Genomic DNA, 22,748 nt, shown 5'->3' on the forward strand with positions numbered 1-22,748 from the left:
TCCAAATCCTTCCAAACCAACGTCTGGAAGGCCTGCAAGAGGGGACTAGGGGGTATAGGGGGGTTCCAAGTAGATGGTTTATACAATTTGTCACTTTTTTCTCCATTCCCCTCATTACTCTCAATGGATTGCTCCCGATCTGACTGATCGTTTTTTGGCTCGGGGGTATGAGTCGGGTGTTGTAAGGAGAGCTTGTAAAAGATCCCTTTTTGCAAACAGAGATAATCTTTTGATCCAGAATCACAAATCAAAACTGTCTAGAGTGGTATGTGCCATACCTTATTCGTCTAGAACATTTAATATCAAACAAAGTATTTTGAAGCATTGGCAATTATTGCCTTCAACATCTACCTTTTCTGAGAAACCAATTTTCGCTATGTTAAAACGACAAAATTTGGGTAATTTATTGCGAAAATCTAGTACTTCTAATAAAGAAAAGAGGGATGGGGATGAGAATGAGTGGGGTCAAGTCCCTTGTGGTAGTTGCTCTGTTTGTAATCATGTATTACAGATAAAAGAGCTGGTTACTTCCTATTTGAAATATCCCTATAAAATATTGGGACATTTTTCTTGTGATTCGAGTGGAGTCATTTATGCCATTATTTGTCCGTGTAAGTTGGTGTACATTGGACAAACATGTAGAAAAGTTAAAATTCGGATTATAGAACACCGTAGCCGGATTATAGCTGGTAAAATATCGGTTCCATTGGTGGAACATTGGTTGAAAGAAGAACACACAATTAATGATTTAAAGTTTGTGGTATTAAAACAAGTCAAGTTGACATTGGGGGGAGATTTGTCTGCAGTATTACATCGCTTAGAACAACGTATGATTTTTCAATGGGGTACGGTGGCCCTGAGGGGCCTTAATGGACCCATTGAGTGGGAAGCATTTTGGAAGTAAAGAGGAGTGTAGTTTGAGAGGTGAGATTTAATTGGCTGTTTCATATATAGGAGGTGGGGCTTGAACTATATAAGCATTGGAGTCAGGTTCTGACGTCATTACGTTTGTGTGAAACTTCAAGGCTGGTCTGTTGTTGGAGAGCGTTTTCCTCTCTTTGAAAGGTAGGAGAGAGTTTCTTGCAGTTTTATATAAGATTTTGGGATTTCTTCGGTGTAGGTGGCTACTCTTGCTCACCCGTTATAATGTTTTTCTTGATAGGTTTCAATAAATTTGTAAGCGGTTCAGGTTGAGTACCAGATGGATGGGAATTGAAAGTGTGATATTGAGTTGAGAGGTGAGTTTTTCTCTTGGGTGAAATTTATAGATTTGAGCATTTTTGAATAACTTGGCACTCTTTATAGACAAGTTTGAGTTCATTTAATATCAAGACTTATAATTATATGGGTATTGTTTCTAATTATTATAGGTCATACATTGTGAACTTATAAATTGTCCCTGAGGAAGTCCTTTTGGATAAGGGCGAAACAAGGATCCGTTGTTGGACTGGAGATAATGAATTGGAGATGGTGAAGGCAACAAACAATTGAACAAATAAATATTTTTTCATGCAGGACGCTTATAAAAACATTGTAGGGTGTACAGTTTATGTACCTCGTTATAGGATTGGAAACTGTATGAAGAAAAGTATTTCAACCATATGATAATCTATTTTGATGCGTTTTTTGCACTTTTTGAAACTTTGTATAAAATTTCATGTGTCAGTAGTATGTTGGTTTTTAATGAATGAATGTGTATGGGTGTGTTGATTTTATAGATGTCATTGTTTACATTGTTTACAAGATTTGTGAATAAAATTCTTTGCACAATTGTTAAAAAATTTAGATTTCTCTATGTGGAGACTGACTCTTTCAGGGTGGCATCTTTAAATGTTAACGGCCTAGGATCCCCCATTAAAAGGGCCAAAATTTTACAGTTCCTGAAAAGGCAGAAAGTAAAAATAGCCTGCCTCCAGGAAACCCATCTTTCCGAATTAGAACATAAAAAATTAAAAAGAGATTGGGTTGGTGCCTGTTATTTCTCCAATGCACAGGGTAAAAAAGTGCGAGTAGCCATCCTTATCCATAAATTCATTACGTTTAACTTAACTCAAGAGTTTAAAGATCTGTTTGGGGTGCTTCGTAATTTTGATTGGTTCCATCAATGGCCGCGGCATGACACTATGCAACATTTATGGACCAAACAACTACCAACATGATTTTTTTGAAACATTGAGTCAAACTGTTTTAACCAATCAGCAAGGCTGGCTGTTTCTTGTTAGTGACTTTGTGTAGCAGACCCTTCACTAGATAGGTTTCCTCCACAGAAACCTACACAACCTCTGAATTCTCTTAGAGGTATCCAGTTCCTGTGTGAACAGCTTCAGGTGTTCCAAAGACTTTACACACACGTCAAGTGCTCATAATTCTCTATCAAGAACTGACTATATTTTGGGATCTAGATGCTTTTTTCCGTACATCACTAGAGCTGAAATAGGCCCTATAGCTGTTTCAGACCATTCCCTTATATGGGTTGACCTTATTCTTTCAGATAGCGCTAAGACATTTAGGCAATGGAGATTTCCCGCTTCTTTATACAATGACATAGCCCTCAAACAATTCTTAACAGACAAATGGGATTCCTACACACACCATAATAAAGCACACGTCCCCAACCCCTCTCTATTTTGGGATACCAGTAAAGCTGTGCTCAGAGGAATAATCATTGTTTATGTTAAAGCCCTAAACACCAGGATAAATAAAGCCATTCTAAACCTGGAATCTCAATTGAAGGATGCTAAACTTAAAATGATTCATTCCCTAACTTCAGAATCTAAGTCAACATACTTAATTATCCTTCTTTAAATACTCATCTCCACTAAAGAGCCCAACTCACTCTACAAAACTATGAATACAGGTTTTTTAGATTTGGGAATAAAGCCGGTAAGCTGTTAGCTAATGCAGTTTGGATAGCCAAAGGGAAATCCTACATAGAGAAACTAAAAATGCAACAGGGCAACTGGGTTACCCGGCTTATAAATATCTGCAACTCCTTCAAAGAATTCTATACCAAGCTCTATAGTGAGGACAGGCTGGGTAATAAAAAGGAAGATAAAGATTTCTTTCATAACTTGACTCTTCCTCACATCTCCAAACCACAATTAGACTATCTAAATAGCTCCATCCAAACTCATGAGATCTTGAGTGCCATTTCAAATAGTAAAATGGGCAAGGTGCCAGGCCCAGATGACTTTCCTTTTGACTATTACAAACTCTTAAAGGAACAAGTCACGATTCCCTTACAGGCCTTGTTTCATGAGGCCCTCTTCTCCAGAAGCTTTTCCAAAGACTTTACCGATGCCCACATTACAGTTCTTCCAAAACCTGGAAAGGATCCCACTCTCCCCGCCTCATATAGGGCAATTTCCTTACTTAATTGCAATCTAAAGATTTTTGCCAAAATACCAGCCAATAGACTGAATCTTGTTCTCCCAACCATCATATCTCCCCATCAAGTTGGCTTTCTTAAGGGAAGGGACAGCTGGTTCCCACATCATCAAATTCATTACTGCCATGCAATATTCAACAAAAACAGGGCTTTCGGCACTGGCTGTTGCTTTGACTCAGAAAAAGCTTTTGATAGAGTTTCGTGGCCCTATATGTTTTCTGTTCTTGACAGATTTGGGGTTTTGGGAGAATTTTTCAGCAATATTGCTCTATTATATGATACCCCAAAATTGTATATTCTAGCCAATGGAGATCACGGAGTTCGTCAAGGTTGCCCCCTCACCCCTCTACTATAACTTCTCTCTATAGACCCGCTTCTCAGGAAGATCATGGATGACACTTCTATTTGGGGGCTCAAGCTAGAGGACACATCTTTCAAAGTTGCCACATTTGTCGATGATGTGCTCATTTTCTTAACGGCTCCTACCTGCTCCTTGTAGAAAGCTCTGACACATCAAAACCAATTTGGAAGATTTGCCGGTCTAAAAATAAACCAAGACAAATCAGAAGCACTAGATATTACAGGCCAACTCCATCTTTCATGGCTGGGTCCTTTTCCACTAAAATGGGTCTCCTCGAATATGAAATATCGAGGCATCCATATCCCTACACAATTATCCCAATTCTATAAGATAAATGTACAACTGCTATTCTATACTCTTTGCAAGAATATTCAAAGATGGATAAATCTCCCACTTTCTTTATTTGGCAGGATCCACCTCTTAAAAATGATCGAGCTTCCTAAATGGCTTTACTTATTACAGATGGCCCCTATATGGCTCTTAAAAAAAGACTTACAAGAAATCAAAAAAGAATTCTTGTGCTTCTTATGGCAAGGAAAAAAAAGCTAGATTCCCTCTACATGTTCTACAATCCTCTTGGACTAAAAGGGGACTCAACTGCTCTGACTTTAAACATTACAATTTAGTAGGGGTGTGCATTCGGATTGACCGCATTAGTAAAACGCAACTCATATTTTTTTTTTACTTAAATTGATTCGACATAAACGATCGGATTTCCCACATATCGAACATAGATATGTTCGATATGTGGGAAATCGCGATTGTTGAGCCAAAATAAAAATATAAACCCCTCACCCTCCTTAATCCCCCCCCCCCGACTTACCACAACTCCCTGGTGATGGAGCGAGGAGTGAGGACGCCATTTCTGCAATCCTTGGCGAGAAGCATGTGACGTCGGCGGCACGTCGAGTGACGCCGGCGTCACGTGATTCCCGGCTCATTCGCGCCGGATGGCTCGTTCGGCCCAAAAAGAACTTTTGGCCAGCTTGGGGCCTCCTGACCCCCCCAAGCTGGCCAAAAGTTCTTTTTGGGCCGAACGAGCCGTCCGGCGCGAACGAGCCGGGAATCACGTGGCGCCGCGTCACTCAGACGCGACGTCACGTGATTCCCGGCAAGTTCGCGCCGGACGGCTCGTTCGGCGCGAACAAGCCGGGAATCACGTGACGCCGACGTCACATGATTCCCGGCAAGTTCGCGCCGGACGGCTCGTTCGGCCCAAAAAGAACTTTTGGCCAGCTTGAGGGGGTCAGGAGGCCCCCCCAAGCTGGCCAAAAGTTCTTTTTGGGCTGAACGAGCCGTCCGGCGCGAACTTGCCGGGAATCACGTGACGTCGCGTCTGAGTGACGCGGCGCCACGTGATTCCCGGCTCGTTCGCGCCGGACGGCTCGTTCGGCCCAAAAAGAACTTTTGGCCAGCTTGGGGGGGTCAGGAGGCCCCCCCAAGCTGGCCAAAAGTTCTTTTTGGGCCGAACGAGCCGTCCGGCGCGAACGAGCCGGGAATCACGTGACGCCGCGTCACTCGACGTGCCACCGACGTCACATGCTTCTCGCCAAGGATTGCAGAAATGACGTCCTCACTCCTCGCTCGATCACCAGGGAGTTGTGGTAAGTCTGGGGGGGGGATTAAGGAGGGTGAGGGGGTTTAATTTTTTTTTTTGCACATATGTACATATACCCAACTCATTGGATTTTTTTTATGTCCATATTGGCCGCAAGTGGGACCCCCTTTCGGACATAAAAAATATGAACATAAAATTTTGCTCTGCACATCCCTACAATTTAGCTTGTATGCTACATATCATCCATGATTGGCTTCATAATGCTTTTCTATTTTTCCCATATAAATTAACAAGAGTTTGACTTGGCGGATTTGCTCTCTCGGCTGTACTCCAATGCCCCGAAAAATCCATACCCTCTCTTTCCACAGCATTCTTCCTTCTATCCTCCTGTCAAAAGGCATGGTTGGCCCTATATAAAAAAATGGGTCTAAAATCTAAGATTACGGCTCTTGTTGAAATTTATGCCAACCCTGATTTCCCCTCAGGCCTTCCTAAGATGGCAACAGCTAGGCCTTGAATACATATATCGCTTATGCCCAACTCAAATATAGTGGCCAGTTTTGTAGACTTGCAAAATTCATTTCACATATCCCGTTCTGATTTCTTTGCTTATTTACAGATCCGCCATTACATCAACACCCTGCTTTTAGAGAACCCGAACCTAGGTGATTCTGGAGCACTTACATCATTCTTTCAGTTCACCAAATCTCAAAAACCCTCCTGTGCTTCTTTCGCTAAATTTATTTATTTATTTATTTAAACACTTTTCTATACCATCATAAAGTTAAATAACCATCACAACGGTTTACAGAAGGGCACGATAAAGAGAAATATGGGTGGTATAGATTACAAATTACTCATGTGCCATCATAGTACGGTAACAATTTAAAATAAACTAAGTGTGTAAATTAATCCTGATTGTTAGGAACAAATTAGGTGGTTTGATTTTAACATTAATATGCTTTTGTAGGTTACTAATAACTTCTAGCTTGCTGCATCCTTATCTATCAACTATTTTTCTCCTTCTCTTTATCTTTATAAAATGCTTGTTTAAAAAGTCAGGTTTTCAGATTAGTTTTGAATAATTTCAGATTTCTCTGTAGTCTTATTTCGAGTGGCATGGTGTTTCATAGTAAGGGACCAGCCAGTGACAGTGCTCTTTCCCTTACTTGCATGAGATGTGCTGATTTGACAGAGGGGACAGTTAGTAGAGCTTTATTTGCAGATCTCATGTTTCTTTGTGGTACGTGCACGCGCAGTGCCGTGTTAAGCCAGTCGGCTTTTTCATTGTGGATTAGTTTATGGATTATTCAAAGTGCCTTATATTGTATTCTTTGTTCAATTGGAAGCCAGTGGAGTTCAGCAAGTATTCCTGTAATGTGGTCACTCTTTTTTTTGCCTGTCAAAACTCTGCCTGCTGGAATTATCCTCTTCCTCACACCTCCCGTTAGTTCTCTCACATTGGTCATGTTGGCCTGATATAGAAACTTCTCAATTACCCCACAACAGCATTTGTGGTAGTTATTAGATTATTCAATCTGTGCAGGCCTTAAAATCAGGGTCTTCCATCCCTTAATAGTTTGGTGGAACTCAGCTATAGCCTGGCCTCATTGCTTTGATGAACAGAAGCCATTTCCCGTAAGAAAAACTTAAGAAATTTCAGAAGCGCACTCAAACGTATCTCAATTAACAATTCAGCTATATGGCTAGGAGTATCGACTAAATTCTGCCACACTTGAACATGCCTTGTTAGTAAGCATACTTATGAGTAACTTTGGGGTCTTAGGAATAGGGTGGGAGGGAAGGGAGGGGCAGGTAGGGTGGGGGAGAGGGGCTTAGTGCTTATATTTTATTAGTCTTGTAACTGCTTTTGCATGTTAAACAGTTTCAGCAGCTTCACTTTGTCTTAGATTTTCTGTTTTGCTCTATTTGTTATGTCTTAACCATGTTCTATCTATACTACATGAGTTTGTATGCCTCAACTGTTATAAACAGTGAAAACTTTCAATAAAAATGCTATTAAAAAAAAAAAAGGTTTGTGAACCATTTTGGCAAACCCATGCAAAATCAACAAATCTGTCAATTCAGTTCCCAAAGTTTTTAACTGTATGGACAGAGGAGTTATCCCAAATAGTCATAGGGGTCTACAAGTGATCAATCAGGTGCTGCAGTGTATTATGGGTGAATGCAAGTTCAAAATCAAGGATGGCCATGCCTCTCTAAGAAAGCAGAGTTTTACTTTGATTAAGACCTGTAATAATGGCACAGATCTCCAAACCTGTTGTTCCAAAACTGGTCTGACTTTTCTTATACACTAAATGCTATTTACAAGCTCCTACACCAAGGCTTCCCAAACCTGTCCTGGGGACCACACAGACTGTCGGCTTTTCAGGATGCCCACAATGAATATGTATGAGATAAATTTGCATATACCGAGTCTCCATGGATTTGCAAATGTATCTCATGCATATTCATTGTGGACATCCTGAAAAGCCGACTGGCTGTGGAGTCCCCAGGACAGGTTTGGGAAGCCTTGTCCTACACAGTCACAGTAGAATATACACAATTCTCATATAAATGTACTGAGCATTTGGCCTGAGCATTCATCAGATCAACTGAGAGATCTCCTTCAGACTGTCCTTTCATTATTAATTATATTCTCACATAAAAGCACAAAGATTTGAACAGATTGTTACTCCTGCTCTTGCTGAGAGTTTTGGATCCCTCGTCTTATTTTACCCTGGTGATCTTCTCTCTCATAGATAATTTACAATGTGTGTCCAGTTTCCCTAATGTTTGCTGCAGAAGGATCCCTTTTACTACTCATAGTTCCATGTCAGTGACTGGAAATAATTCACAGATATGATTTATATTCTTTACAGAGCTTCTCTCAGGCTTTCAGCTTTTTTCTGCACAGCAACAAACAGCCCATGCTGCCTTAACTACACATACTTTTAAATCTGACTTCACTATTTTAAATTTGGATATTTATTTCTAGAGCATGCCCAAAACATTCACTGGGGCCATACCACCAGGGTTTTTAAAATATAGAGGTTCATAGTACTCATCATGCCATGAAGATTAGGGGCTGCATTTTTTTAAAGAGAGATGCCAGTTGTTGGCAAAATTGATTTCTGGTTGGTTTTCAAAGATATTTTGCAGATTTTTCAGATTTTTTAATGAGATCTGAAAGAAAAACTTTAACTTTTTTTTTTTTTGCTGTGTATCTCAGATTTTGTTAAGCTCAAACCAGGCTGACATCTGCCTGGTTTGAGTTCAACTGGCATTAGTTTTCACATCCCTACCTGCCCCTTGACTATCAGGTACAGATATAAATGGCACAATGGTGGCTCATTCATGCTGAACTCTGTTCTTGGCCCATGAGCACCAGGCCCTGATTTACCTGATTCCAGACCATATTCCTCATGAGGCTTGTCTTGATTTCAGTCAGACTGGTCTGCCCATCCCTGTTTGTATTTGCACAGATCCTTTTCTGTACAGATTGTGATTAATTAAGGTAGAGGTTTTGAAACTGTAACTGAAACAAATATTTTACCCATAATTTTTTTTCCATAAAGTAATGGTGACTACCCTGTAGTATATTTTAATTGCATAAATATAATTCTTACATAGAATAATTCTACAACTTCTATTATCTTCTGCTAAAACTAGCACTTAACTTCCCCTTCATAAAATTCTGCCTCAGTGGTGTTTCATTTTGAGTGTCTTTTGAACATTTCAGTTTCTGGCACTAATGACATTCAAATTTAGAGTTTGGCAATAAATAGGCAACACATTTATCCTAAACTATCTGGAAATGAGAATGAATTGCTATTATTAAAAATGTATATTAAGAAGTGCTAGCATGCATTTATACCCATGTATTTGATATCTGCCTTCACTCCAAGAGCTTCCACTGTTACCAGAATGTGAGTGTGTATGTGTATGTGCATTTGTGTGTGTTTTAGACACTGTATTGTGGAATGAAAGGTTGTTGTTGCTAGGGTGAGCTAAGGGCGATGAGACTGAAACAGACTAAGAAGAGGATATCTGTGTGAAAATATATGAGCACATTGCTGGCTTTCAATGGCTCCCAGCAGTTCAAGAGAGTCTAAGGATTCAACAAATGCAAGCTGGAGTTACAGTGCCTCCTCTGGCAGAGGTGCATAGTTGACTGGTCAGAGTATACTTACTCAGTAAAATCACAGCTTATCGATCAGACAATGTTGCCAAATTTGATTCAGTTTGGGTTCCACATGTTCACTGGAAAGCTTCTCATTGAGGATGTTCAATGTGGAAGGTGGAGCTCGTGTTTGACTAGGAGGTGGGATGGGGCTAGTATAAACATCCAACTTCTTCATGAGTTTTCTCTGAATGCATGATTTTTATAACGTGTTCTGCTTCTTTGTACTGAACAACCCTCAGGTTCTTTGATATGTTGTACGCTGAACGATAATTTTCACTACTAGTGTTTTTTACATCTGCTTATTGGATGGAGGAGGGTAGATGGTGGTGGAGGGGGATGGGGCCTACTCATGTACTCTTTGAAAGACACTGCTGTTTGAAATGTTGTTTATTGTTTCTGATACATCTTTCAATAAAACTTTAAATTACAAAAAAAAAAAAAAAAAGAAAAAAGATCCCATCCTGATAATCTTTTCTTCAGGGCATAGTCCCTAAGAATTTGCTGCATATACCTTTGTGCCTTTTTGTCTCTTTGCTATCTGGAATACTTATGTTGTTGTTGTTTCTTCTTTTCTAATCCATCAGGCTTATCCTTGCAGCAATGATAAGGAATGTGAAGTTGGACGATACTGCTTCAATCCTCACCAAGGGCCTTCTTCTTGTGTGATCTGTAGAAGGAAAAGAAGCGTTGTCATAGAGATGGCATGTGCTGCCCTGGGAACCGCTGTAACAATGGTACCTGACCTACCTCTTCTCTTCTCCTGTTCTATTTATTTATTTATTTATTTATTTATTTATTAAAGAAGGGTCAACAGCTAGTTTAATTATAAAATGGAGAGCATATGATATCACCTGCTGGATCACTCTATATTTCTTGTTCAAATGAGAAAAAGCACCACCCCCACCTCCATTCCCTCAATTAATAAGTACTTACGATATCTTACAGACCAGTCTAACTCTCTCTCTTTGTATGATGGTTTCTGACTACAAGGGATTCTCTGTAATTTTGGATTCTTCTACATCATTTGATATTTCTCAGCGAATCCTGAATTAACTCACTGATCCTTGAAGCTATCACTGAGTAAAGAAAAGAAAGGCCTTCGTAATTTGTCATTATATTTTGCCTAAACATTTCAACCTAGTTCATATGTTGAGCTGGCTAAGTTAAAATGTCACCTTCAATACCCCCAAGGTAGTAACTATAAATATTGTATTGCTAGCTGATCTTAGTCTTAAGACTTTCATCTACTATGTTATTTCAGGATTGTGTTTACAATCACAGCTCTCCCCTACCCTTTAGAACAGTGGATCCCAGCCCTGTCCTGGGGACCACCCAGCCAGCCTGGTTTTCAGGATATCCACAATGAATATGCATGAGAGAAAATGTGCATGTTATGGAGGCAGTGCATGCAAATTTTCTCTCCTGCATGTTCATTGCTGATATCCTGAAAACCTGACTGGCTGGGGGTCCCCAGGGTTGGGAACCACTGCTTTAGAAGTAGCTATGATCACTGCACCTCTGCTGCATGGACTGATTAGACAGATAAAAGAATTGCAATGCAAGTGACAATCATCAGGACAAAATTACAAAGCTTATTGCATGTTCACCCTGGAGATTCATTATTTTTCTGAAGCTCAAACCCAGCATTTCTTATGGAATTGGAAAGGTTTCTCTGACGTGAAGAGAGGGATTCATTTAAGATATACTCTTCTTATGTTCCAAAATTGCTTCAGTTTTTCCTAGTGGAAATACTGGGATATTTTCAAAGATACATCTGAAATACTTTATGTGCTGGAGCTGATGCTGATGTGTATTCTGGCAATATTTAATATGTTACTATAGCAGCCTCAAAGTAGTGTTTTAATTGTTTAAACGAGGAATACTTCTGAATTTTAATCTAGAAAATAAATCCATTGCACTCTGCTAAAGTTCTCATCTTTTAAGTCACTTCACCTTTCATTGACTCAGTTACAAATAGCAGATAGTCATGTGTATGCTATGTTATAAATGTTGCGAATACACGCATATTTTCCATTTCCTGTGTACTTTTTACTGGTAGAAACAAAGAATAGGCTAGGGCCATTCTGGGGCAGGGTTCAGAAGTAGAGATGTGCTTCATTTAAAAATATCGGTTCGGGCTTCGGATCGGGCGCTCTGCAGAAAATTTCATTTTCCCTTGGTTCGTTTTTTTATTTTCTGGCAATTTTTGATGAAGTGCGTTAGAGCGCACTAATGGGCCTTACTGCGCAATAACAACCAGTTAGTGCGTACTATCTCATCATTAGTGCGCAGTACATCGAATGCACACTAGCTAGATGTTAATGCGCATTAAGGCCCGTTAGTGCGCCCTAACAGGTTAGTTAGTGTGCCCTAATAGAACTTACAGCGCACTAAGGGGCAGATTTTAAAACGTACATGCGGGCGCAGATTTGTTCGCGCAACCTGCGTGAACAAATCTACGCCCAATTTTATAACATGCGCGTGCAGCCGCGCGCATGTTATAAAATCCAGGGTCGGCGCACGCAAGGGGGTGCACAATTGTGCAACTTGCACGCTCCGAGCTGCGCAGCCTGCCTCCGTTCCCTCCGAGGCCACTCCGAAATTGGAGCGGCCTCGGAGGGAACTTTCTTTCCGCCCATCCGCACCTTCCCCTCCCTTCCACTACCTAACCCGCCCCCCAGCCCTAACTAGAAATCCCCCCTTACCTTTGTTGCAGAAGTTACGCCGGCCGATGGCTGGCCCGCGATCCCGGGCACAGCAGCAAGTGGCCGCTGTGCCTGGAGGCTCAGGCCATGCCCCGCCCCGCCCCCCAGACCACCCACGCCCCACCCCTTTTTGCAAGTCCCGGGACATACGCATGTCCCGGGACTTGCACGCGCCGCCGAGCCCATACAAGATAGGCTCAGCGCGCGCAGGGGCAGGCAGGGGCAGCTTTTCGGGGGTTACGCGCGTATCTTACACGCGTAACCCTTTGGAAATCTGCCCCTAAGTATATAGTAGTGCGCTGTAACTAATGTTAGTGCGCACTAAAAGAATGCAACTTAAAAATTAAAAAGTATCAATTCAGAGGAATTTGTTAGCTAGAAAAACAGTGCACACTAATTGATATTACTGTGCACTAAGAGATATGCAGTGCGCATTAACTCTGTTAGTGCTCACTAACTCGAAATACGAATTTTGCCAAAATTTTGGCAAAAATTGCTTCATATATCGGTGCTACCGAACCATGATGAATTAGACAATATCGTTGACATTGTCTAATTCATGAAAAACAAATGCACATCCCTATTCAGAAGTATATATATTAGTTCTATTTTGTAAGAGATATATGCATATATATTAACGAACTCATTAGAACACTTTTATACCTGCCAAGTGACTGGCACAAGTGAAATCTAATTTCTCTGTTGTCTGCAGTTTTGGGATGGGAGATCAGAGTGAACTGGTAGGAGTTCAGGGTGAAGGGCTAGATGATCTAGGAGAATTGGAGATAATGTTCCTGGATGGAATAAATGATAGCTTTATGTAGCAATTGGTTCAGGAACCGACGAGAGAGGGAGCAATTTTAGATCTAATTCTCAGTGGAGCACAGGACTTGGTAAGAGAGGTATAGGTGGTGGGGCCACTTGGCAATAGTGATCATAATATGATCAAAGTTGATTTAATGACTGGAAGAGGAACAGTGTGCAAATCCACGGCTCTCGTGCTAAATTTTCAAAAGGGAAACTTTGATAAAATGTGAAAAATTGTTAGAAAAAAACTGAAAGGAGCAGCTACAAAAGTAAAAAATTCCAAGAATCGTGGTCATTGTTAAAAAAATACCATTCTAGAAGCACAGTCCAGATGTATTCCACATATTAAGAAAGGTGGAAAGAAGGCAAAACGATTACCGGCATGGTTAAAAGGGGAGGTGAAAGAAGCTATTTTAGCCAAAAGATCTTCATTCAAATATTGGAAGAAAGATCCAACAGAAGAAAATAGGATAAAGCATAAACGTTGGCAAGTTAAATGTAAGACATTCATAAGATAGGCTAAGAGAGAATTTGAAAAGAAGTTGGCCGTAGAGACAAAAACTCACAGTAAAAACTTTTTAAAATATATCCGAAGCAGAAAGCCTGTGAGGTAGTCAGTTGGACCGTTAGATGATCGAGGGGTTAAAGGGGCACTTAGAGAAGATAAGGCCATCGCGGAAAGATTAAATGATTTCTTTGCTTTGGTGTTTACTGAAGAGGATGTTGGGGAGGTACCCTTAATGGAGAAGGATTTCATGGGTAATGATTCAGATGGACTGAATCAAATCACGGTGAACCTAGAAGATGTGGTAGACCTGATTGACAAACTGGAGTAGTAAATCACCTGGATGGATAGTATACACCCCAGAGTTCTGAAGGAACTAAAAAATGAAATTTCAGACCTATTAGTAAAAATTTGTAACCTATCATTAAAATCATCCATTGTACCTGAAGACTGGAGGATAGCAAATGAAACCCCAATATTTAAAAAGGGCTCCAGGGGCGATCCGGGAAACTACAGACCAGTTAGCCTGACTTCAGTGCCAGGAAAACTAGTGGAAAGTGTTCTAAACATCAAAATCACAGAACATATAGAAAGACATGGTTTAATGGAACAAAGTCAGCATGGCTTTACCCAAAGCAAGTCTTGCCTTACAAATCTGCTTCACTTTTTTGAAGGAGTTAATAAACATGTGGATAAAGGTGAACCTGTAGATGTAGTATACTTGGATTTTCAGAAGGCATTTGACAAAGTTCCTCATGAGAGGCTTCTAGGAAAAGTAAAAAGTCATGGAATAGGTGGCGATGTCCTTTCGTGGATTGCAAACTGGCTAAAAGACAGGAAACAGAGAGTAGGATTAAATGGACAATTTTCTCAGTGGAAGGGAGTGGCCAGTGGAGTACCTCAGGGATCTGTATTGGGACCCTTACTTTTCAATATATTTATAAATGATCTGGAAAGAAATACAACAAGTGAGATAATCAGATATGCAGATGACACAAAATTGTTCAGAGTAGTTAAATCACAAGCAGATTGTGATAAATTGCAGGAAGACCTTGTGAAACTGGAAAATTGGGCATCCAAATGGCAGATGAAATTTAATGTGGATAAGTGCAAGGTGATGCATATAGGGAAAAATAACCCATGCTATAATTACACAATGTTGGGTTCCATATTAGCTGCTACAACCCAAGAAAGGGATCTAGGCGTCATAGGGGATAGCACATTGAAATTGTCGGTTCAGTATGCTGCGGCAGTCAAAAAAGCAAACAGAATGTTTGGAATTATTAGAAAGGGCATGGTGAATAAAACAGAAAATATCATAATGCCTCTGTATCGCTCCATGGTGAGACCGCACCTTGAATACTGTGTACAATTCTGGTTGCCGCATCTCAAAAAAGATATAATTGCGATGGAGAAGGTACAGAGAAGGGCTACCAAAATGATAAGGGGAATGGAACAGCTCCCCTATGAGGAAAGTCTAAAGAGGTTAGGACTCTTCAGCTTGGAGAAGAGACAGCTGAGGGGGGATATGATAGAGATGTTTAAAATCATGAGAGGTCTAGAAGGGGTAGATGTGAATCTGTTATTTACTCTTTCGGATAATAGAAAGACTAGAGGGAACTCCATGAAGTTAGCATGTGGCACATTTAAAACTAATCAGAGAAAGTTGTTTTTTACTCAACGCACAATTAAACTCTGGAATTTGTTGCCAGAGGATGTGGTTAGTGCAGTTAGTATAGCTGTGTTTAAAAAAGGATTGGATAATTTCTTGGAGGAGAAGTCCATTACCTGCTATTAATTAAGTTGACTTAGAAAATAGCCACTGCTATTACTAGGAATGGTAACATGAAATAGACTTAGTTTTTGGGTACTTGCCAGGTTCTTATGGCCTGGATTGGCCACTGTTGGAAACAGGATGCTGGGCTTGATGGACCCTTGATCTGACCCAGTATGGCAATTTCTTATGTACTTATGTTCTTAAACTGCGTGAAATGGCAGAGGTATCGGCAAACTGGTGATTATTTCAAGTATGCATGCAGGTATATTCAAAATGGTATACAGTAGGGATGTGAATCGTTTTTTGATGATTTAAAATATCGTCCGATATACTTTAAATCGTCAAAAATCGTTAGAGGCGATATATAATAGGAATTTCCCCGATTTATCATCAAAAATCGTAAATCAGGGGAAGGGGGAGGGGAAGAAGGAGGGCAGGAAAACTGGCACACTAAAACAACCCTAAAACCCACCTGACCCTTTAAAATAAATCCCCCACCCTCCTGAACCCCCCCCCAAAATGTCTTAAATTACCTGCGGTCCAGTGGGGGGGGGGGGGGTCCCGGTGTGATGTTCCACTCTCGGGCCACGGGTGCATTGATAGAAAAGGCGTCGGCGCTACCTTTGCCCTGTCCAGGGCAAAAGTAGCGCCGGCGCCATTTTGGTTCCTGTCTCCCGACGTCACGAGCGTAGGAGATCGCTCCCGGACCCCCGCTGGACCCCCAGGGATTTTTGGCCAGCTTGGGGAGGCCTCCTGACCCCCACAAGACTTGCCAAAAGTCCAGCGGGGGTCCGGGAACGACCTCCTGCACTCGAATCATGTTGCCGTAATGCAAAATGGCGCCAGCCGTATGGCCATTTTGCATTACGGCAACACGATTCGAGTGCAGGAGGTCGTTCCCGGACCCCCGCTGGACTTTTGGCAAGTCTTGTGGGGTCAGGAGGCCCCCTCAAGCTGGCCAAAAGTCCCTGGGGGTCCAGCGGGGGTCCGGGAGCGATCTCCTACGCTCATGACGTCGGGGGACAGGAACCAAAATGGCGCCGGCGCTACCTTTGCCCTGTCATATGACAGGGCAAAGGTAGCGCCGGCGCCATTTCTATCAACGCACCCGTGGCCCGAGAGTGGAACATCACACCGGGACCCCCCCACTGGACCCCAGGTAATTTAAGACATTTTGGGGGGGTTCGGGAGGGTGGGGGATTTATTTTAAAGGGTCGGGTGGGTTTTAGGGTTGTTTTAGTGTGCCGGTTTTCCCGCCCTCCCCCGATTTACGATTTACACAATATTTAAAAAAACAAAACTGCGACGATCTGATTCCCTCCCCCCCAGCCAAAATCGATCGTTAAGACGATAGATCACACGATTCACATCTCTAGTATACAGGCATATTTTATAAAATATCTGCCTCCATGTATAATTCAGGGTTATTATACATATATGTTATATTTTTATGCAACTAAAATATTTGCATGTCATTTTATAAAATAAGTAGTGAAAATATGCATTTCAAGCATTGGAAATATTTGCGCAGACTGAAAAATACACAAGTACTTTTGAAGCAGAACCACACAGTATTTTATATATATTTTATAAAATACTAGAAGAAATCTACATGCATTCTTTTATTTAAACAAATGCTGTACTGCAGATAGGCTTGAAAGTTAGTTTTCTTGATTATAAGCCTTCTGGGGACAGGGAAATACCTATGGTGCTTGAATACAAAATGCTTTGAAATGTCCGACCTGTCATGAAAAGCAGAATATAAATCATAAATTAAAATTGGCATTTTGAGACTAAGAGGTGAAGGGCAGGAATATGCAGAGACTGACAAGGAAAAAGCAGAATTATTTAAGTAATATTTCTATTTTCTTTTCACTGAAGAAGTGCCAGGGGTGGGACCGCATAAAACGATTTTCAGAAAAGTGTGTTATGAGGAGTTAGCTAAACTAAAAGTAGATAAAGTGATGTGGCCGGACAGGATACATATGAAGGTATTGAGAACATAGAGAATAGGGGTGTGCATTCGTTTTCGCCATATTGGCGATCCGCAACGTATATTGCACTATTCGTAGTATTCGTGGGGAAGCGAAATGTATCGCGATTCCCCACGAATACACGAATCTTCGCCGAATTATACAGCCACCTAAATAAAAATTTAAACAAACCCCCCACCCTCCTGACCCCCCCAAGACTTACCAAAACTCCCTGGTGGTCCAGCGGGGAATCCGGGAGCCATCCCCTGCACTCTCACACCCTCAGTGCCGGTTTCATCATGGCGCCGATAGCCTTTGTCACAGGGGCTACCGGTGCCATTGGTCAGCCCCTGTCACATGGTCATTGGCGCCATCTTGTGCTCCTACCATGTGACAGGGGCTGACCAATGGCACCGGTAGCCCCTGTGACAAAGGCTATCGGCGCCATGATGAAACCGGCACCGAGGGTGTGAGAGTGCAGGGGATGGCTCCCGGACCCCCCACTGGACCACCAGGGAGTTTTGGTAAGTCTTGGGGTGGGGGTTCAGGAGGGTGGGGGGTTGTAGTTAATTTTAATTTTAGCTGGGACACGAATAGAAATCACCGTATTAATGCATCGGGGCACCATATGGCTGAATGCAACGTATCTGCTCCCCGACGAACCCGAATCACGAATGCAACATATGGCGTCCCTCTGCACATCCCTAATAGAGAAACTCTGGCAGTTCCACCAGATGTGGCAATAAGGAGGAGTCTGGCAACTACAGGCCAATTAGTCTGACCCTTGTGGTTAGCAAATTAATGGAATTGCTGCAAAAACAGAGGATAGTGCAGTTTCTGGAATCCAATGGATTTTAAAATCTGAGGCAGTATGGTTTTACCTGAGGTATATCTTGTCAGACGAATCTGATCAATTTTTTTGATTGAGGGATCAGAGAGTTGGATCAAGGGATGTAATGTACTTGAATGTCAGTATGGTCTTTGAGATAGTATTGCAAAGGCATCTTTTAGGTGTTTCATTGCAGTGTACTTTTATATTAATATGGTTGTATGCATTGTCAATGCTTATTATGAATGTTGTATTTACCCACTGAGATTTGTAGATCAGCAGGTCACAAATTTTTTAAATAAATACATTTAAATAAAATATAAATAAATTTAGTGCCCTTGATATGGGTCCTAAAGTGACTCACTGGTTTAGAAACTGGTTGAGTGGAAGACAACGAAGTGCAGTGGTAAATGGAGTTCACATCAAAGAAAGGGATCTTATTAGTGGTGTGCCACAAGGATTGATCTTAGATCAGTTCTTTTTGTAAGCGACATTGTGAAAAGATTGTCTGGAAATGTTTGTCTTTGAGAACATAAAAAGTTGCCATACTGGGTCAGACTGAAGGTACATCAAGTCCAATTACTGCTTCCAACAGTGACCAATCCAGGTCACAAGCATCTGGCAAATACCCAAACATTAAATAGATCCCATGCTATAATGCCAGTAATGGAAGTGGCTATTGTTGCACTGGAGGTGGACCCTTGGCCTGGTGGAGGATTGGTACGGCGCTCTGGTCGGACCCAGAGAGCCCTGCCACCAGGAGGCGGAGCACACTAGGAGACAGAGGCTAGCTGGAGCTTTGTCAATAACAGTCTGGGGATTCCACAGGTTGAGCCCTTGGGTATCCGGATCACCTGGACTTAGGTGGGCCTCAGATGGTCTCCCGGAGAGGTATCGGAGAGGTGTGCCTACCATGAACAAGGGTGCGTGGCTGATGCAGAATGGATGAGCTAGACCTGAACCAGAAGCTCCGGATACCTCAGGGAGGCAACAGTTCAAGGCAGTGCCTGTAGGTTTAGCCAAGTGGAGGCCGCAGTTGGTTTCCAAGCAGGTCAGCCTGAAGGTCACAGGAGGCCAGAAGAGAGTGTCCGAGTGAAGCGCAAGGGTCAGAGCCAGAGTATCAGCCCAAGAATGTCAGCCAAAGGAGGGGTCAATATCAGGATCAGTCCATGTGAAGTCGAGGCAAGCGAGGGTTGGTTCCAGGTGGCAGACAATAGAGTGCCAGGCAGGCAGTGGTCAGTTCCAGGCAGCAGGCAAGAGAATGGTCAGGCAGGCAGAGGTCAGTACCAAAGGTCAATCTGGATAGGTACTACCTGGGAAGGATACAGGAATATGGAGCTGCTGGGACTGGAGATGCTGGAACAGGAGATACTGGAAACACAGAGGCAAACTATCACACTAACGGTGTCGACCCAATTGCCAAGGTGAGGATCTGGGGGAAGAGCCTCAACTTATATACCAGGGCTATGTGATGTCATCTCCAGGCGCCGCAGACCGAGTTCCCACACTGGGCCATTTAAAGGGAAGTGCGGCCCTCGTGTGTGCACCTAGGGGCGGGGCCGATGCTATGGAGGACTCTGAGCCCCGGTGTGAGGAGCGTTGAGAGATGGAAAGCCCCGATGAGCCTGGGAGTGCCGCAGGCCATGAGAGTAGGCCGCGGATGCTAACTAGGGGGAGTCAGGTGAGCGAGACTGGCCGCAGTGCTGGCATGGCTGGGAAGCATAACAGTACTCCCCCTTACCAGCCGGGGCTTCTCAGGATGCTTCTGGTGGAATCCCCGAATCTGATCCTTATCGAAGACATTTGTGAGGGTTCCCAGGAGTTTTCTTCTGGGCCGAAACCCTCCCATGACAGGAGGTACTCCCAATGGCCCCGACAATGTAGAACATCGAGGAACTCTTTGACCTTAAGGGTGTTCTCCGGTTCTCGAGTATGCTGAGTGGGAGTAGGAGGCTTTCGGGAAGGCCAGGAGAGGACCAAAATTTTCAACAATGAGACGTGGAATGTGTTGTGGATTCCCATGGAAGCAGGGAGTTGCAATTGATAGGTAACTGCACCAATACGTCGCAGAATGGAGAAAGGACCAATGTATCTGGGAGCTAGTCGTTGAGATGGTAGTCGTAGTCGAATATGTTTCGTACTTAGCCAGATCTTTTGGCCAGGCTGGAGCAGTGGTGTGGCCCGACAATGGACGTCAGTAAAACACTTGGCCTGCTCTGCTGCTTGGTTTAGTCTCTCTTTTACCTGATTCCAAAGTCTGAGTATAGTTTGTGCTGTAGACTGAGCTGCAGGTGAAGGTACACTGAGTGGAACCAGTAGGGGTAGGCGTGGTTGGTGACCAAAGACTACCGAAAAAGGTGAGACATCAGTGGCAGAGGCAAAGTGAGTATTGTGGGATAGTTCTGCTCAAGGCAGGAGGTCAGCCCAGTTATCTTGCTGGTCATTGACATATGAACGTAGAAATGATTTTAAGGAATGGTTTGTCCTTTCGGCTTGGCCAAATACTTGCGGATGATAGGCTGAGGTTAAGTTTACTTCTTACAAAGGGATCTCCAATATTTAGCAGCAAACTGAGGGCCCCGGTCAGAGATGATTTCATGAGGTAGTCCGTGCATTCGGAATAAGTTGGTGAGGAAGAGTTGGGCTAGCTCTGGAGCTGAAGGGAGGCCAGGTAGTGGAACAAAGTGGGCCATTTTTGAGAAGCGGTTGATAATGACCCAGATTACCGTGTTTCCTCTTGAAGAAGGCAGGTCCACAATAAAGTCAGTGGATAGACTTGACCAGGGTTCGGTGGGTGCAGGAAGAGGTGGGAGGAGGCCCCATGGGTGGCCAGTCGGAGGTTTTTGCTGCACGCATTCTGAATAGGAGTACACGTAGTCGTGGGAGTCTTTTATCATATTAGGCCACCAATAGTGCCTTCGAAGCATCTCAAGACTCCGGGTTCGGCCGGGGTGCCAGCTAGCTTAGAATCATGAGCCCAATGGAGCACATGCTCACAGAGATGGTGGGGGACCACCGTCTTCCCGGCTGGTACCGTGGTGGTGACTACAATCGATATGTAAGCTGGATCGATGATGTGCCTGGGAGTATCTTCTGACTCAACTGAGTGAGAGAGTGCATCTGTCCGGAGATTTTTAGCTGCCGGGCGATAGCGGAGCTCGAAGTTGAAACGTTCAAAGAACAGGGCCCAGCAGGCTTGTCTGCGATTTAGCAATTGGGCCTCCTTGAGGTGTTCTAGATTCTTGTGATCAGTAAATATTGTGAACTTGTGTTCTGCCCCTTCCAGCCAAGGATGCTATTCCTGGAGAGCTAGTTTCACGGCTAGGAGTTCATGGTCCCCTATACTGTAATTTTGTTCAGTGGATGAGAATTTGTGTGAATAGAAGGAGCATGGTACTAAGGTTCCTTTAGTGTAGTTTTGACTCAGAACCGTGCCCGCTCCGATGGCGGATGCATCAACTTCAACGATGAAGGGACAGTTGGGATCTGGATGACGTAGACATGGACCAGTATAGAAGGCTTCCTTCAAGGCATGGAATGCTGACTGAGCTTTGGGACTCCACACTCGGAAGTCACATCCCTTTCTAGTCATGTCGGTGAGTGGAGCGGCTAGAGAGGAGTAGTTAGAAATAAAGTTTCGATAGTAGTTTGTAAACCCAAGGAATCTTTGTAGGGTGCGGAGGTTCACTGGTTGTGGCCAATCTTGGAGTTTATCAGGGTCCGTGGTGAAGCCACAGTTGGAAATAATGGAGCCTAAAAATGGAAGACTGGGTTGTTCGAAAATACATTTCTCTAATTTTGCATAGAGATAATGGTCTCTGAGACATTGGAGGACTGTTTGGAAGTGGGAACGATGGGACTTTAGGTCTTTGGAGAATATAAGTATATCATCCAGATATATCACGACAAAGAAGTATAAAAGGTCTTGAAAGATCTCGTTCATTAAGCACTGAAATACTGCAGGGGCATTGCAAAGCCTGAAGGGCATTACTACATACTCGTAGTGGCCGTCTCTTGTGTTGAAGGCGGTCTTCTCATTGGATTCGTACAAGGTTATACACCCCTCGGAGATCCAATTTCATGACGATTTCTGCCCCCTGCAGGCGATCAAATAATTCGCTAATGAGCGGCAGTGGATAACGATCCTTAAGAGTTACTGCGTTCAACCCTCTGTAGTCTATGCAGGGTCTCAAGCTGCCATTCTTCTTCTTTACGAAGAAGAACCCGGCTCCGGCCAGGGAATTAGAGGGTCTGATGAATCCTTTATCTAAATTCTCCTTGATGTACACCGACATGGCTTGTGTTTTCGGAAGTGATAGGGGATAGGTTCTGCCCTTGGGAGGATTGGTTCCGGGTAGTACTTCTATGGGACAATTACATTCTCGAAGTGGCAGCCACGGGTTCAGAAAACGGAAGCTGGCAAAATTGAGCGTCCATCTTCCAACCCACAGGCTATGGGCAGATTTTTAATTTTTTTTTATTTTTGGGGCCTCCGACTTAATATCGTTATGATATTAAGTCGAAGGGTGTACAGAAAAGCAGCTTTTTCTGCTTTTCTGTACACTTTCCCTCTGCCGGCCAAAATTAACTTCTGCCTTTGGGCAGGCGTTAATTTCTGAAAGTAAAATGTGCAACTTCGATGCACAATTTACTTTCTGT

At 42.8% G+C, this 22,748-nt stretch overlaps 1 protein-coding gene across 1 annotated transcript in view; it reads left to right on the forward strand.

Annotated features, from left to right (window-relative positions):
• Positions 1-22,748, forward strand: part of DKK2 (dickkopf WNT signaling pathway inhibitor 2) — a 162,764-nt gene that overhangs the window by 121,134 nt on the left and 18,882 nt on the right. Inside the window, 2 exon segments of the mRNA XM_029596810.1 lie at positions 10,078-10,168; positions 10,171-10,227. Coding sequence (XP_029452670.1) covers positions 10,078-10,168; positions 10,171-10,227 — 148 coding nt within the window.

This window comes from Rhinatrema bivittatum, chromosome 1, assembly GCF_901001135.1.
Source record: "Rhinatrema bivittatum chromosome 1, aRhiBiv1.1, whole genome shotgun sequence".
NCBI classification, from domain to species: domain Eukaryota; kingdom Metazoa; phylum Chordata; class Amphibia; order Gymnophiona; family Rhinatrematidae; genus Rhinatrema; species Rhinatrema bivittatum.